The 22,959-nt window shown below is 37.7% G+C and overlaps 1 protein-coding gene across 6 annotated transcripts in view; it reads right to left on the bottom strand.

Moving 5' to 3' along the window:
• Window positions 1-22,959, bottom strand: part of opn7d (opsin 7, group member d) — a 75,881-nt gene that overhangs the window by 50,145 nt on the left and 2,777 nt on the right. For 3 of the 6 annotated variants that reach the window (XR_013800571.1, XR_013800572.1, XM_079638461.1), the window contains exon 2: window positions 21,459-21,519. Coding sequence is in view for 1 of the 6 variants with exons in the window: in XM_079638461.1 (XP_079494587.1) it covers window positions 21,459-21,519 (61 nt within the window). In the remaining 5 variants the exon portion in view is untranslated. Of the gene's footprint in view, window positions 1-19,918; window positions 20,100-21,458; window positions 21,520-22,959 lie in introns of those variants that run through there. The other 3 variants (XR_013800574.1, XM_079638462.1, XR_013800573.1) reach the window with 3 other exon arrangements.

The raw sequence follows: 22,959 nt of genomic DNA, 5'->3' as shown, positions 1-22,959 counted from the left end.
AGCACCAGCCTACACTAATACTGTTATAATCTGTTTAAACGTGAATACTGTAACTGCACTGGGATGAAAATTATAATTTGACAATTCTAAGCCACACCGCTCGAATAGTTACATGTGTGATTTCACCATATAGCCTAGGCCTACTGTTGCCATTTTATGTCTAAAACAAGAATTTTTATAACATGAAAACATGACTACATGAAAAATGTAGAAAAAAATACAACTAACTGCAAATTGCAGAAGGTGAGTGTGGTTAAACAAAACTCGGTCCCACTTTATATTAAGTACAATGTACTTATTGTGATCATGTTGTATTGTAAAACACTTTTGCTGCTATTGAGATGTAATACGGGTAAGGTTAGGGACAGGTGTGCTGGTATGGTTAAGTTTAAGGGTGGGTTAAGGTATAAGGGAAGGGTCTACAGTGTAATTACAAATGTAACTACATACATTAATTAAACATTACATTAACATTATTACTGTAATTGCATGCAGGTAGGCTATTTTAAAAATATAAGTACAATGTAAAAACATGTATGTACACAATAAGTCTATTGTATCAAATTAGTAATTTCAATGTAAGTACATAGTACTTAAAGCCACTTAATATAAAGTGGGACCCTTAACTCTTTAAAAACACGCACACACACACACGCATGCAATCGCATCTCTAATTTTTTTTTTTTTTAAAAGGGAGTGATCGCTGCTTAGGCTCTAACCCCATTTACATTCCTTTCCACTCCTAGATCATCTGTGCCCTTCCCAGGAACGAGTTCCTGGGGAGAAAAGCAAAAGGCGAGTGTGGCTAAAGCTCTCCTTCTGAGGAACCGAGGGTGAAGCGAATCAAGTAACACACAGATCTGGATGCTGAAAAACAGAAGAGAGTCATTGAGCAGGGACGCGTCTTATCTACTCCCTTTTCATGCTTTTCTTCTTCCTTTCGTCAGTCTCCACCCTCTCTTCCCCTTTCTCCCTCATTGGGGTACAATACGTTTTTTTTTAGAGGGAATTTAAAGTATGGGTTAGGAGCCTGGCTGTTGTGGCTATAAGGAAAACCTCCGTCTTGTGGCTAAACTGAGGTTGGGCCCACTCCTCACCCGAAAAAAAGTGAGCTATAATGTTTACTAGCCCGAGAAGCAGGCTCGCCAATGGCCTCTGGGATTTGGATCTGAGCTTTAATGCTTAGATTGTTAGTTTGAGAACAACAAGCAGGCATTGGTCAGCATGGTGTTGTTGACCATTGATGTTTTCTCTTTGAAGAAAATGACAGTGCCTGCACTGCTGGAGGTGGAAGCTTGGAAAAATAAGCATCGGCATGTTTATGATTTGCATGTAGATTTTTGCTCTTAGAGGGGGCAGTTGTTTGAACGTCAGTTGATTTAATCTCCAACTGGCTCTCCCTGTGCAATATCAGAATTACATACGAGGTCAACAGCCTGTGGATGTGCTCGCCACTACAACAGCAGCAAATACCACAGATGAAAGCTTGATTCAATTTATTGTAGGTTGTTTTGGTACACTGGTCCCAAAAGTATTTTGGATGCTTGCATTAAGATGTTTATTTTATAGAAAGGTTAAAACTTTAAAATCAACCCAAAATGAGTTGTAAAATAAAATTCAACGCACATAGAATGACTACATTAACAACAGTAATCAAAAGAGACATTTATTGATAAGCAAGACAAATATATAACGTTACCGTATTTTCCGGACTATAAGTCGCATCAGTCAAAAAATGTGTCATGAAGAGGAAAAAAAAACATATATAAGTCGCACTGGACTATAAGTCGCATTTAATTATAAATTTATTTCACAAAATCCAAGACCAAGAACAGACATTTAATCTGGAAAGGCAAGTTATTCAACAACACAACAGCACACAGAACAACAGGCTGAAGAGGTGTCCGGTGTGTTAACGTAACACATTAACAGTTATTCAGCTGCACAATAGCATAAAGAACATATACCTGGGAGGCTGAACAGGCTAAATTAACATTAGCCAGTGAGTCCAACAAGTTACCAGTAAGCAAGTTCACCAAGCTACCGATCTCATTCCACAACACTGAATCCATTGAGTTCTTCCTCGGTGACGCTTCTGAACCACTTCGCCAACTAGAGCGCCCTCTCGCGGCTGTAGACGGTAATGTTTTCTCTTGGTTCATTTCAGTCAGTATGAATTAATTTTGATATATAAGTCGCACCTGACTATATGTCACAGGACCAGTCAAACAATGAAAAAAAGTGCGACTTATAGTCTGGAAAATACGGTAAGCAAAAGTAAAAACAATGTGCATGAATGAGAAAAGGTGCTGTTATCCGCCGTTATACAGCTCATACAGTTAAACAAAGTTGCTTTAAAAGTTCACTGAACATTGTTGAATTAATATTGAATAACTTTAATTTCAACTTTAACTTTCAACTTTCAACTTTAACTTTAACAATTAATTTTTTCTTTCCCCAATGAAAATAGTTCCACTACGGCCAAAGCCCAAGGCTTTGAGTGCCGCCGAGAAACACATGGACTCAAAGCCTGTGATAAAAACTGAAAGTCGGGAATAAACAGTGTATTATAGCGAATCAAGATTAAAGTGTTTTTAATCACTCCTCTCAAGTGCCATTCAGATTTTTTCTGTTCCCGCTAATCCGTCACCGCTCTATTTTGTTGTGAGAGATAACCGCAAAACAGTTTAAAAGAATATGTTCCTTGCTGCAGTCAGTAAGTTCTCTCTCTAATCTCTGCTTTGATTAGTTTTCTTGTATTTTACACACACATTCATGCCATGTGCAGCAAAAACACGACTAGGCAAAAGGTATCTGCACTTAGAGAATGATTTGAACTTGTGTGGCGACGTGCCTGCTCTCTTTTACATCTCAATTCACACAACCCATGTACTGTTGGGTTACTGATTACAAACAATTATCAACCCAAAGTGGGTCAAATCAACACAGCTTTCGTACGTAACAGTCTCAACCCAGCCTTTAGGTTAAAAAAATAACCTAGCGTTTTTCAGAGTGTACAGTTTTTTATTTATTTATCATAAATCACATAATTTACTTGGTAACTTTAAATCCTTGCCAATTTGTAACGGCTAAAAGTAGTAAGAAAGTAGTAATACTGTTATTTTTTTCTTCTAAATATTTATTATATTTACATGAATTATTATTTATATTAGGCCTATATTATTTATAAATTATTTATATTATATCCCTATTTTATATATGTTTATTATATACATGTAAGCAATTATATTTTGACAATTAATTTAAACTTTTAGTTTAAATTTAAATTAAATATAGAAATAAATAAAAACTTAAGAATATAGATCTACTTCAGTCAGCGGATTGGTCCTTTACATGCAATCTACAAGGAAACTACCGCATGGCGCAAGCTGATTGGCCTCTGTTGATTCTGCAGCCAATGAAATTGCTTGCTCAGCATTTAAATAGTCTGGTTTAGCGTTTGCTGTAGGCTAGTCCAGGGTCTATACAATGATGGTAGTTGAACAATCTACTATTACAAGTTTCAAAAGAGCAACGGTTTATTAACAGAATCAAACACCTCGAGACAGTGTGCATAGCAAACACCAACAATAGCGGACAAAGACAGAAAGGAAATAAGGAACTTAAAGGGATAGTTCATCCAAAATTTAAAAAGCTGTCATCATTTACACACCCTCAAGTTGTTTCAAACCTGTATACATTTCTTTGCTCTGCTGAACACAAAAGAAATTTAAGAAATTCGTTAACCAAACAGTTGATGGACCCAGTTGACTTCCATAGTATTTTTTCCCATGCAATGATAGTCAATGGGGTTCATCAACTGTTTAGTTACCGACATTCTTTAAAATATCTTCTTTTGTGTTCAGCAGAGGAAAGAAATTCACACAGGTTTGGAACAACTTGAGGGTGAGTAAACAATGACACAATTTTCATTTCTGGGTGAACTATCCCTTTAAATACTTGAAATGATAATTAAATGAATATCCATGGTAACAGACGACTGGCTGGAAAACTAAAACAAAGGAAACAGACGATAAACAAACTAAAAGTCAATGAAAGTGAAACTAACTGAACATAACCGTGACACACACATGGCAGGATTCAAAGAGTGTAATTCCAGTGGGACCTGCCCCCGGCGAGCAGCTGCCATTGAGATGAATGGGAATGATAATGACAAGCTCTCTCCAGGTATTATAGACCTCCTTGACTCAAAGAAACGGAGCGATGATTTGATAGAGCCATGGTGTTTACACTCATTGGGGAAATCAGCCTACAAATGACCGTCTTTGAATATTAAACTGGAAGGAGGTAAATTGTTATAATCTAAAGAAAATTACACCTTTAACATTAAAAGACTGAAATATGAAAATGTGATTATTGACAGTAGCTGTCTGTTTATGTCTGCCTGCACACCGTTATATTTCCTTTGAGCTCGAGTAATTGAGGTTGTTTTCTGTTGTGATGAGTAATTAGCGTTTTTTGGTGTGGATTCGAAAATTATCAATATGGTGTCACAATTTTTTTTTCTCTGCGAGCTAATCCATAAACTCTCAGGAGTGTAATTATTATAACCATCTCTGCATCTTTGTCTCAGTTCCGTTGGCTCCCATTAAGGCTGTTTAGTGGGATTTTTGCAATCACTGCCTCCCTGGGAATGATCATTTAGTTTTCTAGCTGTTATAGTGGCACTGTAATTTCCAGTAATTGCCTTCATTGCATCTTGCTAAGGGCAAATGTATAATACTGTGCAAAGCTCTACAGTGTTGTAGAGTGCATTTACATCAGCCTATGGGTTAGACTTAAGTACCAGCCTCCTTCACAACTCAAACTTAAAGATCTCTACTTTATTAAATCATTATTAACTTTGTCTGAGAGGTAAGGTAAAAACAAACGAGAGAGTGGTCATTTACTGTAAGAGTGTTGAACTGTAAGGAATATGGATAGCAGTTCAGTTCATTTGCAATATGCTTTAGCTCTTATTAAAGGAACAGTTCACTTAAAAATGAAAATTCTATCATTTATTCAGCCTAAAGTTGTTTCAAACCTATGAATTTCCATTTGAAGGTGAGTAAATGACAGAATTTTCATTTTTTTAAGTGAACTATTCTTTTAAGATCTCTGACATTTCATTGCAAACTTTGTATCTCAGCAAATCTGAGCACAGTTTGAGACATTGTTGAGATATTTTCTGAAACTCTAGTGGAGATGCATGCGCGTCTGGAAAGCAGGAGTCACTTCCCACAAATCGGGTACAAATTGGTGACAATTACTAGCCTGGGTGCCAGCCCGAACCCCATCCACAACATTTTTTGGTCGGGAAATTCGTTCTGGACTCGATCCGTTGAGGAGAAATTATGCTCGGCTCCCAGAAGGGAGCCAATCAAATTGCCAGGGCGGGATTTAATCGATGATGGACAGATGATCTGCGGCTACATAATCACCACATCATCAAAGAGCGGTTGGGTTGAATTGGTTTTCAACAAAGATGACTGCCGCTGGAGAATTGAGATTTAGATTCCGCTATCGCGTCTGTTATAAAAGAAATCGACAGCGCATTCCTTTTAAAAGACAAACAGAGAACCGCAGTCAAGGCATTCGTCGATCGGAAAGATGTGTTTGCAGTCCTTCCTATGGGATTCAGCAAAAGTTTAATTTATCAGCTGGCTCCGATGGTTGCGAAGGGACGCAATGAAAACCAATGGAAGGGATGTGCTCACGATCTCTTTTCTCTGAAGCCTCAGATGAACACGCTTCTTCAGCCTGCTCTCTTTTGTCGTCTTTCCATTTTTTAAAATCAGTCAAGTCGCGTTGCAACCGTGTTATAAAGTTGAGACAGGGCCGACAAATGCGAGAAGATTTATTTGCTTTATTGTCGAGATCTAAACCTAAACGGAGAACTTGTTCGTAAATATACATACACCTTTTGTATTTCTCTCAAAAATGCTATTCGTGCTTGTAAGTACTCCGCGAATTCTTACATTCTTTTTACAACAACGGCAAAGATCGTTTACACTCATTAATTTACTACTTCTTCCAGCGTGCGTGCAGTTGAGCTCTGTTGACAACTATGCGTCGCTCAACATGCGTTGGTGTGATTGGTTGTAGGTCTATCCAATTGAGTGCAGAGTTTTTTTTTCTCCTGGTTCGGTTAAGACACTCCTCATAATCAAAGCCCATATGGAGCAGTATCAGACTCACATACTGCCTAGAATATGAGTATGACGAAGTCAGGCTAGACAATTACATTATGACAATTTAAAATGACTGTTTTCTATTTTAATATATTTTAGGATGTAATTTAGTCCTGTGATCAAAGCTGAATTTTCAGCATCATTACTCCAGTCTTCAGTGTCACATGATCCTTCAGAAATCATTCTAATATGCGGCTTTGATGCTCAAAAAACAAGAATTAATATTATCAATTTTAAAAACAGCTGTGTACAATTTATTTCCAGGATTCTTTGATGAATAGAAAGTTCAAAAGAACAGCATTTATTTGAAATAATAAATTTGAAATAATAATTAGATGACTAGCTGTAATTTGCGAGTGAGTTTATCCATCTTCAGTCTAGCTCGCTAATGAAGAATAATTATACGTGTCATCATAAAAACTAATCTGTCGAGTTACAGATAGCAGTTAATAAGGCACATTTGTGTAGAGAAATCAGGGCGACAACTTAGCGGAGCTTCCCAATCTTCAGACACAGACGACACACACAAATGTCCCACAGCAACAGAAGAATAAAATAAGAAAACACAGGCAGGCAGAGGACAATGTCTCTGTAGACACAAACACCACCACACACTTCTATTGGATCATGAGTAATGATTGAGTGGGAGTCTATATTTTATTTTAGTGCCCCTTTATGTGGCAGTTTTAGGCCTGTCTCAGTGGACCATCTATTTACCTTTATTTATATAATGCTTTAAACAGATTGTTTCAAAGCATGTTTACAGGGATAAACAGGAGTTCAATTCTGCTGTAAAGCAGCTTTCACATTTTTTTTTAGAAGTGTTGATTAACTTTCATCCAATAACTGCATAAGATCATTAAATGTTTTTTGATGCAGTTGATGTTTTGCATTGATTATCTTTGAATTGATTATATAATTGGCATGATATATTTACCTGAAATAATAAATTGTTACATTTGGATTTATTCTGACTTACTCTGAAATTAATACACTTTAGTAGATTGCGTTGTCTCCGCAAAGTTGCGTCCATGGGTTAAGTACATACTAGATCTCAGGTTACATCTGGTGAGATTCAAGATTCCTGACTCTCTGCTTGACTTTAAGTTGTTATGCAGGCGCATTACTATAGGGGGCTAGATTGGGGCTAGATAGCTACTATTGAAGTAATAGCAAGCATTGGAGCGGCATTATCTTAATGTGCTGACCATAACCTCTGGTTATTGTTTGGGCTTTAACTAATGGGGCTTTTTCACTGCATGGTACGGCTCAGTACGGTTCAGCTTGGCACGCTTCGCTTTTCCACTGTGTGGTACGACTCGGCACGGCATGGCTTGGTTCGCTTCAGCTCGGTTCGCTTTTCCACTGCAGTCAGTACCTCTTCAAAGTGGGTGTGATTTTAGACTGATCGTTATAGTTTATCCGCTCCTCGGCAACCAACGAGAGGAACGTCTGCACTTGACCACGATTCAGCCATTGTTTTTTTTGTTTTTTTCAAGTAGTTCAAAAACAGGTGCTAGGGCGGTGGCTGTTACTGGCTATTTAAATCTAGCGGGTTTGGTGCCTCGTGCATAGACAGGAGACAGTGATGAAGCCAATCAGTATATGGGGATGATTAGGAGGCCATGATGGACAGAGGCCACTGGGAAGAAGTATTTTAAGCAATTTCTTCCACAATACTATGCTATGACACATTTACTATATGCATGATTTATAAACTAATACATTTTGACGTTTGCATCACATAACCAGCTCCATATTCAAAATAAACTGAAAGTTAACCAGGTCTGTTCCCTGACACTTTGTTAAATAAGATAAAAAATGAATTTAGTTTAAAGTCCTATTTTGTATCCTTCCCGCATAGTGTCTTAATCTCATTGCTGTCTAGAGGAAACATAAGACACGTTGCAATCCCATATCTTTAAGTGGATCAGCAACCCCTGGAAGTACGAAAAGTCAAATCTATACTTTAAATATCCTAATTCATCTTCCTTCCCCTCTTTCTGTATCCCTCTTGTTTTTCCACTCCCCATTTTTTAAATATCTCTTCATCTGTATTTAATAATCTTTCATGTCATTGTCTGTCTGCGTGTTATTTAATCTTTTGAAAGGTCATCATTGTCTTCATATGAAGGTCGTTTGTATTAAATTATGAGCTACTTTCAAATGGACACATGATTTGTTTCAAGACTTCCAGAGATAATATCCTCCGACCTTTCTCTCTAATCCTTCCTAACTCAGTTAATCTCTATAGAATCTCTTCATTATTCCCATATAAACTCGCAGAGAACATATTATAGTGCTTATAAACAGCAGTATCATGCACTGATTTCCAGAAACTCTCCGCAGCCTCACGTGGTCAGGGAGAAGGGAGTCGATGTAGGAAGACATTAAAGAAGGGAAGTCATTAATTATGAAATCATGACTTTATCAAGGTTGGCCTGTAATTGCTTAAGATGGCCATATCAGCATTGCTAATTGCTGGTAGGATTTGACTATTATTATAGGGCAAGTATGATAACATTTAATCCCAATGTTCCATGCAATCAAAATTTATCAGAATGTATTCAGATTTATGGAAATGCTTGGGCGGTATCATAAAGTTTATGTCTTGGTGCACACAGATTAAGGGGCTGTTTACACGACACCGTTTTCAACAAAAAACTGAAAACTTTTTATGCGTTTTGCCCGTTTGTTTACACGACAACAGCACTTTGGGTGCCTGAAAACACAAACTTGTGAAAAGTGCAAGTTTTTGAAAACGTTCTCCGTGTAAACAACAAAAACATGAATCTCTGAAGATGATGACGTCATGCACATGCGTATTACGTGTTCAGTCTATAGTGTTTCATCGCCATAATGGCCTGGCAGCAGAATACAGTGCTTTTAGTCGTTTTCGCGGATCTGTGTGAACGGGGATCGTTTTGATAATGGTGTTGTCTGTACGCGGAAAACTCAAAGGAAAAACGTCTCCGTTTTAAACATCGTTGTAGTTTAAGCGTACCCTTAAACGCGATTCTAAAATATGAATGAGAAAGTAATGGATAATCAAGTAAATATAAGTTGCTTCAGTCCAGTAAATGTTCAACTCATTACTAAAAATATTAAAGTTATTCTTACATTTACTTTATAAAAATTTGTTTTCACAGCAACGTGAACCACGACCTGAAGGGGACATTTTTAAAAGTTTTTTAAAAGTATTTTAAAAAGACTTTTACTAGCTAAAAAGTATAAACTATCAATCAGATGACAGAAGATTGTGTACAACAGGTTTTGATTATGTTCAATTTAGAAGCCTACTTTTAGAGGCCTTGAGTATTAAAAAGGATCCAGTAGGCTTTAAAAGTATGTCCTAACTCGACTTTTTTTGGAAGTAGGCTCATTTTCCAACTCCCCTAGAGTTAAACAGTTGAGTTTTACCGTTTTCGAATCCATTCAGCCGATCTCCGGGTCTAGCGGTAGCACTTTTAGCATAGCTTAGCATGGATCATTGAATCTGATTAGACTCTAAAAAGAGTTTTGATATTTTTCCTATTTAAAACTTGACTCTTCTATAGTTACATCGTGTACTAAGACCGACAGAAAATGAAAAGTTGTGATTTTCTAGACCAATATGACTAGGAACTATACTCTCATTCCTGCGAAATAATCAAGGAACTGCTGCCGTACCAGCAGCGCAATGATATTACAAACTTAGTGCCGGTCACGTTGGAAGTTACCGAGCTGGGGACTATTTTCAGGCGCTGCGTAATATCATTCGTTCCTTGATTATTACGCAGGAATGAGAGTAAAGTTCATAGTCATATTGGCCTAGAAGATTGCAACTTTTCATTTTCTGTCGGTCTTAGTACACGATGTAACTACAGAAGAGTCAGGTTTTAAAAATAAAAAATATCGAAACTCTTTGGTCATTTTTTTGAGAGAGATGCTAACGGTCTAATCAGATTCAATGATCTATGCTAAGCTATGCTAAAAGTGCTACCGCCAGACCCGGAGATCGGCTGGATTCGAAAACGGTAAAACTAAACTGTTTAACTCTAGGGGAGTTGGAAAATTTGCCTATTTCCAAAAAAAAGTCGAGTGTTCCTTTAATACTTCACAATATATATTTGTACTGATTTTGTGTTAAATTATGTTCACCATTAAGTCATAAGGAAAAACTCTTCATCTTGCATGCATGAAGCTCTCTCTTGGAAATACACTTGACATTTAGCTGCAATGGCAGATGCTGTCAACTGACACTAACACAACTGTCATAACACCAAATCACATCATGCTTATTCAACACATAGAATAAGCAAATTAGCCAAAGTTCTCCTCTGTCAAATCTAAACTCTCCAATTCTGACAAATTAGCCATCAAGTTCATTTCAAAAATCAGGTAATTATCATTGCTGTGTGTTGTGCATCAAAGTGCTTATGGGATGATCACCAGTTACAGAAGACATGAGTCACATTTATGTTATTGTGGTAGGTGCAGCACACAGACAGACAGCTATTGAAAAGAAGCAATGCATTTGAAAAAGAATATCACAAATGATAGAAACGAGAATTTCAACATTCCCAGACATCCTCTCCAGATAACAGGCCCTTCTGTTTGATTTCTAAGCCTTTGAATCTTTGCTATGGACTTTCTCTTTTGCTCTCAAAGCACCATGCTTTAGGCTTCTCAATGAGACACTCTTGAGTTACATAACCGTGCAATTATTAGCACCACGCCGCATGAAACATCAGAATCATGTCAGCCGCCTCTACACTTCTGAAAATGAAGTTTACTAAAGCCGATCAAGCACAGAAACTTGATGACTCATGAAAAAAAAAAAAAAAAACTGAATCCTGACACTCGGTGATGGTCATGGTCAAGATTAAGAGGGACTAACAGATTTAATTTGTTTTCAAAATGGGCTCTGGTTAATCCCAAGCAGACCCTGAGTTAAATTATGGGAAGGTATTGACATATTTTCTTTCTTTTTGCTCTTTTCTTGGTGTCATATTTGTGCCTGACAGTGTTAACGTTGAGAAGAAGGTCAAATTTAAGGTTGGCATTCAAGCAAAGTTATGGCTAATGTGTGAGTGTGTGAGTGTGTGTGTGTGTGTGTGTGTGTGTTTGTGTTCAAAATCCCTGTAAATAATCCCAAAAGGCCACTGGCTGACCAAACATACAGAATCTAAATTTAAAAAAAAGAAAACTCCTAATGTAGACTGTGGAAAGAGGAACTATGTGTTTATATACACAATTATTATAAATTAAAAATTTTAAAAAGGTTTTATTTGATTAAAGAATAGAAATCTACATAGGCAGGCAGTATTCATGAAAAAATGTATATGACTGTAGTTTTGCAAGCACACACTCCAAAAAAAATGCTGGGTTGTTTCAACCCAATTTTGGGTCAAATATGGACAAACCCAAACGTTGGGTTAAAAATCTAATTTAAAAATTCAACCCAACGGCTGGGTTTGTCCATATTTGACCCAAAATTGGATTGAAACAACCCAGCATTTTTTAGAGTGCAGTCTCTCTCTCGCTCTCTCTCTCACACTGTCACGCACACACACACTCCCTGTAAATCAAGTCTTCAGAGGGAGTGTCTTCACTGAAGGTTTTATAGTCTAATCATTGTCAACAGATTTTTTGAAAACATAAAAGTAACTCTATAAATGTGTTCCAAATGACAATCATTTTTGAGCCCCACATTTTTAGTGCTCCAAAGTTCTTCTAACAGTGGATAGTAGATGAAAAGAATAGGGCGATCATCACTCTCTCTCTCTCTCTGAATCACCTCTCATCGCTCACTGACGCATGTACAGCACACATCCTTTTATTCTAAATATCTGTATAGAACAGCCAGAAACTCCATCAAAAATGCTGCTTTCGAGCTATTAGCGCCTGGCTGCTTGAGTGCTTATGTCAAGCTATTAGCGGTACAGTCTTTGTTAGCTGTGGCTTGAATGGTTCTTGTGCAGATTTAAATAAATGCATAAACAAATAAACACACATTTAGCTAAAATATGCATGTGTGTGTTATTACCTCTTGGTGATTGCATTCATTTTCAATAATTGAATGCAACTTTAGCAAAGACCCCTTACAATCAACTCACTTTAGCTGTTAATGACGAAAACATGCTTGACTGTGCGCGGCGCATCACAATATTGAGTTCTGATTGGTCGATAGCTGTTATTTATAGGTTATTCGAGAATTTTAATGCTTCATTTGCATAAGTTTTACATAATAGATACTCAATACTATTAATCTAATGGGGATGGTAATGGGGGATGGTGGATTTACATGTTTTTTGTCTTTCTTTTTTTTAAAGAGGGAGGGCATCCCCGCACCCCCCCTTAAATCAAGCCCTATGGATCTCCACAGGTCTCTGAGCTTTACTATCTCCCGATCTCACCAAATAAAGCCTGGAGGTGTCATAAAGATGAGCACACTCATCCAGAACTGTTCAGCCCGCGGGCCTTCCCAGTGAATACTATCTTTGTTCATTGTCTTTTTATCTTTATTGGAGTTTCTAAAGGAAACACTCATTAGGTTGCAGTGAATCATAATCATATGACATTAACAGTAGTTAAAATCAGGATACGGTATAATTTAAGGTGTTAGCTGGCCTCATGGAGCCGTATTTTCGGAGTTCATACGCAGAAACTCGATAACTGTTAGACTCAAAGGCTATATTCGAAATAGCACACTGCCGTCATACTATTTTTGCTGTAGTGTTTTTTGTAAATTTGTGAAAAATATTGTTGGACCATGTTTCATCACAAAGCATCTCTGGTCACTGTGACATGCCGGAGCCAAAGCCTGTCCCAGAACTGTCTGACTCCCTGTCACTTCACACATAAAGCACACACTGACATTTGCAAGCAAACAAGAAGTTCGTCAGAGTGTTTTGCAAGCTACACCTGTAATTTATCACATTTAATAAAAGCATCTTTCGTTTCTATTTAAATTTTGCTCCTATTCCCTGTTCTCTTACATGGGATGGAAACCCTGCTTTATATAATTAGTTTTTGCAATTTTCTGATATTTTGCATGATTTAAATGAGCAACTTTGATGGAAACATAGCTATATACGATGATTTGAAATGTTAATTGGGCTCTGCTTCACATGAAAAAAAAATACTCTAGGGAGTATACTGTTTATACTGTGCAGTATGCATTTTAGTATCCCATTCAAAACCTAGCCAACTCTTAGTAAGTTCTACACAGAAGCCAACACTTTTTTAATCAGTTACATCAATGTAGCCTAATGTATATAATCAGCAGCACTTACTGCAACTGAAAGCCCATTAACAAATGTTTCTCCCACACACTGCCTGTAAGAACAGATCATATTTCATCCATAAATACCCAGAGGTACCCCAGCATGTGTTTGTGTGTTTGTCAGTGGACAGTGAGTTCTCCTTGTCTCCACACACCACTGAACCGAAACTGTCGTTTGGCTGGTTGGAGATCTATTCAGCTTTTTTTTCTTTCTACCATGCCCTCAGTCTTTTTTAATATGATCTCTAACTAAAAGTGTTGTTTCTTATTATTTAAAATCCTACACTGAAATGTAGCTGTATATTATGGTTTCAGTGCAAGAAAATACACTTAAGTGGATTAATTTAATTGAAGTGGAAGCTACAGTATATCACCTATAGACATTGCCTAAAGAGGTTGTCCTTCAGACTTCCAAGAGGAAGTCTTCTGATAGAAACAACAGAGAGCCTGACAATCACTTTAAAAAAGCTACACTTTTAAAAATAAAGGTTCTTTACTGGCAAACTGAAGAACCTTTAACATCCATGGATCCTTTTTCCATGGCATAAAGATCTTTAGATAATAAAAATGTCCTAGAAAATAGTTATTTTAAGAACTCTTTAATGAATGTTTTTTGTGGAAACTTAAAATGGATCTTCTGTTGAATCGGTTTTGCATTGAATAACTCACTTTTTTTTTTGAAGTGCACAGATTTCAGTAGATAACAGAATAAAGACACACCAGTAGTCAGAGAGGATCGCACAATGGATATCATTCAAGAGTAATCATGTAAAAAAAACACATATGGTGTTTGCCAAATAGCCTAATAATGACCTATTTATGAAAGGACTGTGTGGCAAAGCGGTTTTAAAATTACAAATTTAAAGCAATGTGCGGTGAAAACCTACATCCGTTTTTTATCAACTGTGGACAGTGGTCCAGGCTACATTAACCCGGATCCCACTACAATTGGGGTATCTAATGGGGTGGTGTGTTGTAGTGGTTAACGCTCAGGGCTGGAAACTGGAAGATTTCTGGATCGGTGCCCCCAAGAGATGAGCCATAAGTCAACACCATTGTGCCCTTGAGCAGGGCACTCAAACCCCGGTTATTCCAGGGGGCCTGTCCTTGTAATAAGCTCATGGCATCATTCTGTGGTGACATCACATGAAACAGCCGAAACAACAGCAGCCCTGTTCGTGGAAATGCATTATAATGCAAAAGTGTACATTTCATTTATGTGTTTAAAAGTTTGGGGTCTGTAAGTAAGAAAGTAAAAAAAAAAAAAAAGAAAGAAAGAAAGAAATGAATACTTTAAATCAGCAAGGATGCATTCAATTGATCCAAAGTGACAGTAAGGACACTAAAATATATTTTTTAAAAGATTTCTATTTTTGTGCACTGTTCGATTTCTGTGTACACCCTTTATGGAGCGGGTCAAATTGACCCCAATTGGATTTAATACAATTCCTCAAAAATCACACTATGAAAAACGATTCAGGTACAAATTGTAAACTTTTAATATAAACATTTGTCAAACATAATTTTTTTTTTAAAAAAATGAACATATGATTTATGAAAATGTTTTTTAACCATTTTTTAAAACAGTTTTGTTTTGACAAAATTTTATTATTATTGATTAACAGTATACCGTTTTTTTTTTTTTTTTTACGTTTTCATTTTTGTTTTGTTTTTTACATTTTATGCTTAGAACATCATAACAGAACAATTAAATTTAGCTGTATAATGAAAATAATGTTTACTTTTCCTAAGTTGGCTCAACTTTTGTTTTGTAGACCCATTTCATAAAGTCAAGAAGTTGAGACATGATGAGCACACAGCAAGTGTGTGTTTTCTGCATATGAATTTCTTGCACTTCACACACGGTGCTGGTTTTACTCTCACACTTAGATGGGCACACCTCACATCACAAGTGCCCTGCTGCCATACATAAAATAAATGTTTATATTTTGTGTCTGTACAGTTTCTTTTGAATAGCTGCCTATGAGGGTCAAATTGACACTATTAGTACGAGCGTATAGTAATTTTGTTTGTATATGTCAAAACACATCAGCATGTTGAAACTTTGCATGCATGTTCAAGATGATAAATGAGAAAAAGTCACAAAATATCAAGAAAAAAAACAAAGGTTTAATTTTATTTCAGGTAGCTTTAAAAAATAAATGATAGCTAATTTTTACAATCTGTGGCTGACAAAATATTGTTCTGTATTGAAATAAGTATGGAAAAGCTAATTTTTTAGCTTCATAAGGTAGTAAAAAGCCACAACAACGAAATATAAACAATATATGTTATTATTTTGGGTCGGTACAGTTGCCTTAGAGCGTTAAAATATGTGGGTCAAATTGACCCGCGAACATCACGAACGTATAGTAATTTTGTTATATGTCAAAACACATCAGCATGTTGAAACTTTGCATGCATGTTCATGCTGATAAATGAGAAAAAGTAAAAAAATATAAAGCAAAAAAACATAGGTTAACCAGTATTTCCAACAACTAGAAAATCGAAACGGGTCAAATTGACCCGCAACATAAAGAGGGTTAAATAAATGTTCCTGGAAAAAATATGTGTCATGTATTCCATAAAAAATATAAAGCAGGAAAATGTCTTGGTTACTATTGTGGTGTCGAATTCTGACATTAAGGGTCGCACTTGGGAGCCTCAAACACCTCTGATACTTCAGAAAAAGCCAACGAGAATTGGTGCGTGGAATTTGCATGCGCCACTCCTTCAGACATACAGCTATAAAAGGAGCTGGCGTGCATCCACTCATTCAGGTTAGTGCTGAGGAGCCGAGAGTGTGTCCTGGCCATCCAGCAGGTAGTGGCAAAAGGGACACCACATCTCATTCTCTCCATCAAGGAATGGAGGTTACAATTGTAAACGAGACATTCCCTATCTGTCAGCCACTTCGGTGTTCAATGCTGACATCAGGGGTTCCTTTGGAAAATGGCACAACTGTTGAACTGAGTTACGAGGTTCTGGCGATGCATATGTTGGCAAATCACTGTGTAACAAGCGCATATCGTAACCTACCCAGCGCCCTACGTAAGCCGTGTAGCCCTTTGTACCATTGGGGGGCTGATGGGAATGTGTTTTAGCCAAACTTCCTTAACCTACAACTGATGCAGACCATGGCACTGATGAAGCGTTCTTCCTCCCAGGTGGGGAGGTTAGTATGTGGAGAATACATCACATGGACTTGTCTTACACCCAGGAAGTACCTAAAAAAAAAGTCCCTGCAATAGGCCCTACATGAGAGGGGGGATCTCTACAAACGATTGTGGACAGAGACGGAGCTCTGCCTTGGGTTTACCATTAGGGAAATAGTATCATGGACAATCCATGGGATTATCATCTGGGAATCACTACATATGGTAATCTAGCTCCAGTTTACAGGCTGACCGAAAGGCCTTGCTTCACGAGTCCTTGGGCTGCTGTCAAATTCGTCTGGCGAATTAGATTTCCGCAGGGGTCTGAGTAGGGAACTCACGTGGACAAAAAGTGCACGTTATCACGCTTAGGGGAGACGGAAGGCGCTCCTGCTTGACGCTCACGCGCTGCTCCTGCTCCCGGTGTGAATGCACTCATTGATTAACATGTACGGCGAAAAAAAACACCCGCTGTTTACGCGCCGCTCACGCTTGCGGTGTGAAACGGGCGTAATTCACGAGCTGTGCGTTCTGTGTGCACGTGTGATGCTGATGTTGCGCGATGTTAATCATGCGGTGCCCGAGTGCATTTGCCCGGCATAAAATCGGCATATGTGATCACGTGAAAAATCGGCCAATTCCGGTCACCAGCCGATCAATCGGTGCATCTCTAATTTCTGTCATGACCACTGTCGTCAAATACGATTGACAATTAGCATACAGTTTGGATCAGAGCATGTGAGCGAAGCAGAGCAGTGTGACGCTCAGCTCAATATTCCGCTCTATGCGCATGCGCTCCACTCAGTCGCTCGCGTCCCAAGCGAACGCTCCACTGATGAATCGCTCACGCTCACCGGTAAAACAAATCCCGCTCAGACATAAAATAGGTAAAACTTAAAAATAGGCTACATCAACTACAATTATGTAGGCTAATTCATATTGTGTGTTGGCTATAGGTTATTTTTAGATGCACTGATATGATGATTGCATAACGAATTAACAATTCGTTCCAACCTGACGTCAGCATGTTTTAATCATTAATTTCCTAATTGTATTTAAATCGTTCAAAATTAACAATATAATATTTCGATCCATGGTTTAGTAAATCGTGACCACGTTGTAATAATTTGTTTCCTTGTTTTAATAAAACGAGAGTAGCCTACGAATTAGTTCAACATGGCCACGATTTACTAAACCAGGGAACGATTTAAGAATTTGTGGAAACGAATTTAATTCGTGGCCACCCTAAATGAGAGAACAAATTCTTAATTCATGGGAAGTTGGGAACAAAATGTTAATTTGTATATTACAATATATTTTTGTCTGCATGTCATGAGAGGGGCTCAGTACAACAGCCTACCTTACCCATTTACCTATTAATTTATTTTTCGAATGGCTCACCTTTTGCTGCACTCGTGCTTTCTGGCAATGTGACGCTTTAGATTCCAATATGAATCTTTGCTAACTCTCACAGTCTCTCCACACTCCCTTTCAATTTCTTCTCCCTGCTCGTTCTTATCTGTGATTTTTACTGTGCATTTATGCATATTAAGGCTCGCAACTTCCTTAAAACAATATTTGAACTCCATAACCAACCCACTATTGCTTTAGCTAATTCACCGATTCTCGAACTAGCAAATCACAATAGGGCATTCTGGGTTGAGCGAGCGGCGCTGAGCGGAGTGGAATCTTCAGAAAGGCGCTCTCCGCTCAGGAGGAAGTATTACCGTTCCGCTCCCCGCTCCGCTCACATGCTCTGGTTTGGATTGGCGGTATGGTTCTGGCCGAGAACTCCCTGCGCATTCATGCAGCCTAGCGTGGATAAGATCAGGGAGAGCAGCAATAACCCCTCTTAGGGGAAACAGAACAGAACCAACATGAATGCATTGCAGATATTATTAATTCAAGATTTTCAGTACAACATAATTCAAGAATAATCAGAATATCAAATCCTGACTGACGACAGGAGGAGCTGGGGAGGGAGGAGAGCAATTCGCTCCTGAGAAACGCGATAGCTGCGTATAATACTGAAGGAGCTTATACATGTATACAGTGATAGGCATCGTATTCCTATAGGTAGACGTGGATCAGCTGAGAGTCAGCTGATGCGAGCTTGACTAACGGACCTGCCAGAACTAACTTAGTAATGTAAAAATAATTGCTTTTGCTTTTTCAAACTGCATACTTATACATTTTTAAAATAGTTGTTAAAAATATTTTGCAACAAAATATCATATTACAGTAATTAACTTGGAGATCAGGTGCTTTAAAAAAAATCAATCTATAACAGATTACATTTTAAATGTATGTATTTAAGTAAAATTTGATTATTTGAAAGTCTACATTACTTGTATACCCGTATGAACATTCACATGTTGCTTGTATTTCAAAACAAGTCTGTTGCAACATTGCCTATCTATAACTGAATGGAAGACATTAGATTCCAGAAGAGTTAATTACTCTCTTCTGTCTTTTGACAAGAGAGATTTGCTTTGCCTAGAACCGCCATCTTCACACTCGATAACATTTAGATCAGGATATAAGTAGGGGTTTTGTGCTCTGAACAACTGTTGGCTAAATATAAATCCCTCAAAGTATATTGGGATAGGAGATGGTGACGCACACACGTCAGCAGTCAGGAAGCAGTTTGCTATCATTGTTTGTCACAACGTCCAGGCTAGATGCCAAAATGTCCATTCATCTGAAGGAGCATGTCATGTGGAAGTCATTGCACAAAAAAAAAAAAAACATTTGCGAGACAAGCTGCAACATTTGTCTAGGGAATTAAGCACAACCTAGATGTTTTGTGATGCCTTTTTATCAACAACTTTCCTCACTAACATATTTTCTTTTGTGATTTTTTAAAGCTCCGAACGAGGCAAACAAAATTATTAGGCTTCACACAGTAGCAATTCATTTAGAATTATTCATGTATGTTATAAATCACTTGCACACACTGAAAATTAAGCCTTGCCATAACAGCAATAAATGGCATTTTAACATTTTTAAATACAATTTTCTTATTTTAAATTGTAGTAATATTACTAGTTTACTGTATTTTTGATGCATTTTCAATGCAATAATCTTACATTTTGGGTTATTTTTGCTTTGCACATAAAACAATTAAAGCAAACCAATTGTATCAGGGAAACTCTGGAAGGTCGTTGAAGTGTCCGGCCCTCCAATGCATCCCAAAATTGGCCCCAGAGGAACTTTGAGTGGAAAAGCCTCTGATTTCAATAAAACAAGCATACGATAAAACATCCCCACATGCCAGCTCTTCTGACACTCCAGGATTGGCTTACCTTCCAGGGAGAGGCTGGATTTCCTCAGTTGCACTCATGGAGGCCAAAGGTGATCCAGGGCAAAGCAGCAGCGAGAGGGCAGAGGATGTGTCGGTCCTCAGACTGAGGCAGAAAGAGCGCAAGACTGGAGCTCGGAGAGACTGCGCAGAGCAAGCCAGCGTCTGACACGCATACAGACACACTGATGGAGAAATGTGGGTACACACTCACTCACTCACACACACATCCACACAGGAGTGAGGACAGTTCGGACAGACAATTGCAGGGGTGTGATGTGCATTGGTCTCTCTCTCTCTCTCTCTCTCTCTCAAATGTTTTTCCCGTATGGTATGAAGAGTGGCTCAGTCCGGAACGCTGACAGTCCAAGCATGGCAAGAAAGACACTGAGGCTTGTTGTTTACCGGTACCTAAACAGCATGGTCTCTCTCACTTTCAATCTTACTCTCTCGCTCACTGTTTTCCCTCCCCCTCTGTATCTTTTCATCCTAGATATATCATACATGTCTCTCCACCGGGTCCATCCCTTTTTTTTCTACCGTTCTGCTTTTATATGTCTTTCCTTTGCCTCCTGTCTCTCTGATCCGCTCTCTTTCTACTGGGTTTAGAGACACTTTCCCTAAACTTAGCACAAATCTTTTTGACAATCTTTGCTGCCACACTATGTTTAACATGAGTATGGGATATAAACATATTCCATATATTAACATGTTGTTGATGTGTAAATCAAATAAAATCTTTTTTTATTATTATTATTTTAATTTATATAAAATTATAAACATTCTTTGGTGCCAACTGCAGTTAAATTGTAGTTTATGTTTGGATTGTTGCAGTATTTTCTTCCATTATTGTGTGTTATTCTATATGTTATATAAGTCCAATGTTGTGCACTGGCCGTGTCATGGTTGTCCAAGATTCTATTAATTATTTTGACTTTTAGGATTTCCCAATATAATGCGGACATGTTTTTGACCGTTTTGGTGAGATTCACCCACCTCTGATGTAATACTAAAATGAAAATGATGCCCTGGCTTCAACTTCAGTGATGCATCCCAGAATGCTCTTAGATAATGGTCGAAATATTAGAATGATTTATTAGTATAACTTGTTAATCTTAAGATATCAATATACACATTAAAATGTGTAAAGGCGGACCGAACCAGACATATTTCACAAGACCAATGGCATAATGACATTCTCTAATTTATACCCCCCAATGATACTGCATTCAATACACATTTCTGCAGGAATGATGCATTAAATAAGACAGCTGACTCTTCACTTGTTCTCATTTTCCTAAATCAAAACACTGTCAGATCTGAGCTGTCCATTTTATTCTTGCCATCAATCGTGAACTCATATTGTTATTATTTTGTAAAATGATTTGACCAGATACATGTGTTTATTCAATTCTCACATGTAGCTAAGTTTGGCAGGCAGCAAAATTGGTGGCTGTTGTTTGTCCTAAATATTTTGTCTCCATCTAGTGTTTCAGGATTTAAACTGCACAGGCAGTTTTCACAGTACATTGCTAGTGTTTTACCTTGCATAAAGAGCTGGCTGGTGTAGTTCTGCGAACACTGTGAAGATGTTGCATGTTATTGCTGAAAACAGAGATGAATTTAAAGGGTTAGTTCACCCAAAAATGAAAATGCTCCCATAATGTGGGAAGCCCTGAAGCCATCCTAGGATTTATTTATATATATATATATATTAGGGGTGTAACGGTACGCAAAAATCACGGTTCGGTACGTACCTCGGTTTTAAAGTCACGGTTCGGTTCATTTTCGGTACAGTAAGGGATAGAAATGCAAAACAAACTGCTGGTTGTTTATTATAAACTTTTTTTAACAATTTGTTTACACTTTTTTTAAACACACTTTTTAATAAAATATAACGTTAGACTAATAAATAAAAAATATATAAAATAAAAAAGAATAAGAAATAAAATACTGCTGCAAAGTTCTCCACTAAATAAAATACTCTCAAACCCATATTGGCCATGACGCTAGCTAGCGAGAGGCTGGGCTAAAGCAAGTGTGCCATGTATGTGGTGATGCATACATTTTCTCATACTAATGACACATGTACGTTTGTTTGTTTGGAAAGCCCGCTTTTAACAGAAAGGCATTCGGAAATGTCCACAGATGAGCGCAGCAGCGCTCTCTTTTTTTTTTTTGAGCGCATCAGCGCTCTTAACACAGGCGCGCTTGCACGTGTTTCGTTGTCACAGCAACATAAACAAATTTCCGCACACAGGAAGACCGATGTTATGGTAATATTTTACATGTATTTGAATCACAAAAACGATTAATCAGATTGAATCAGTGCAACGCGGAGACACTTAATATGTTCGTGTGGAAACTCGGAATTGACGTATATTCCGCACACAAAACTAGCCTAATTTACGTGAAAGATTGCATTCGGTACACATGTGCACCGTACCGAAAGTCCTGTACCGAAACGGTCCGGTACGAATACATGTACCGTTACACCCCTAATATATATATATATATATATATATATATATATATATATATATACAGTCGTGCTCAGAATTAGTCATACCCCTGGTAAATATGATCAAAAATGGCTGTAAAAAATAAATCTGCATCGTTTATGCTTTTGATCTTTGATTAAAAAAATTGGCAAGTCTAACCTTTCATTTGAGTAAAATAATTGAAAGTGTGTGGGGTGGGGTGGGGTGGGGGGGGGGGGATCACATTATTAAATAAATGTTTTTCTCCAAAACACGTTGGCCACAATTATTCATACCCCTAGAATTTTTTATGAGTAAAGTATCTCTGAACTATATTCCCATTAATATTTACCTTTTTTTTAGCACACCAGGGTGACTAGGAACATGAAATTGTCCAGCCATGACTTCTTGTTCACAGGAGTTTGAATATGAGGAAACACAAAGGCCAAATTCCCTTAATCATCCATCACAATGAGTAAATCCAAAGAATATAGTTCTGATGTGCATCAAAAGATTGCAGAGCATCACAAAATGGAAAGTGGCTGTAAGAAAATAGCTAAAGAAT

Source organism: Phoxinus phoxinus, assembly GCF_949152265.1.
Source record: "Phoxinus phoxinus genome assembly, chromosome: 15".
Lineage (NCBI taxonomy): Eukaryota > Metazoa > Chordata > Actinopteri > Cypriniformes > Leuciscidae > Phoxinus > Phoxinus phoxinus.
Note: the sequence above shows the minus strand (reverse complement) of the source record. Positions and strands in the feature narration are given on the sequence as shown.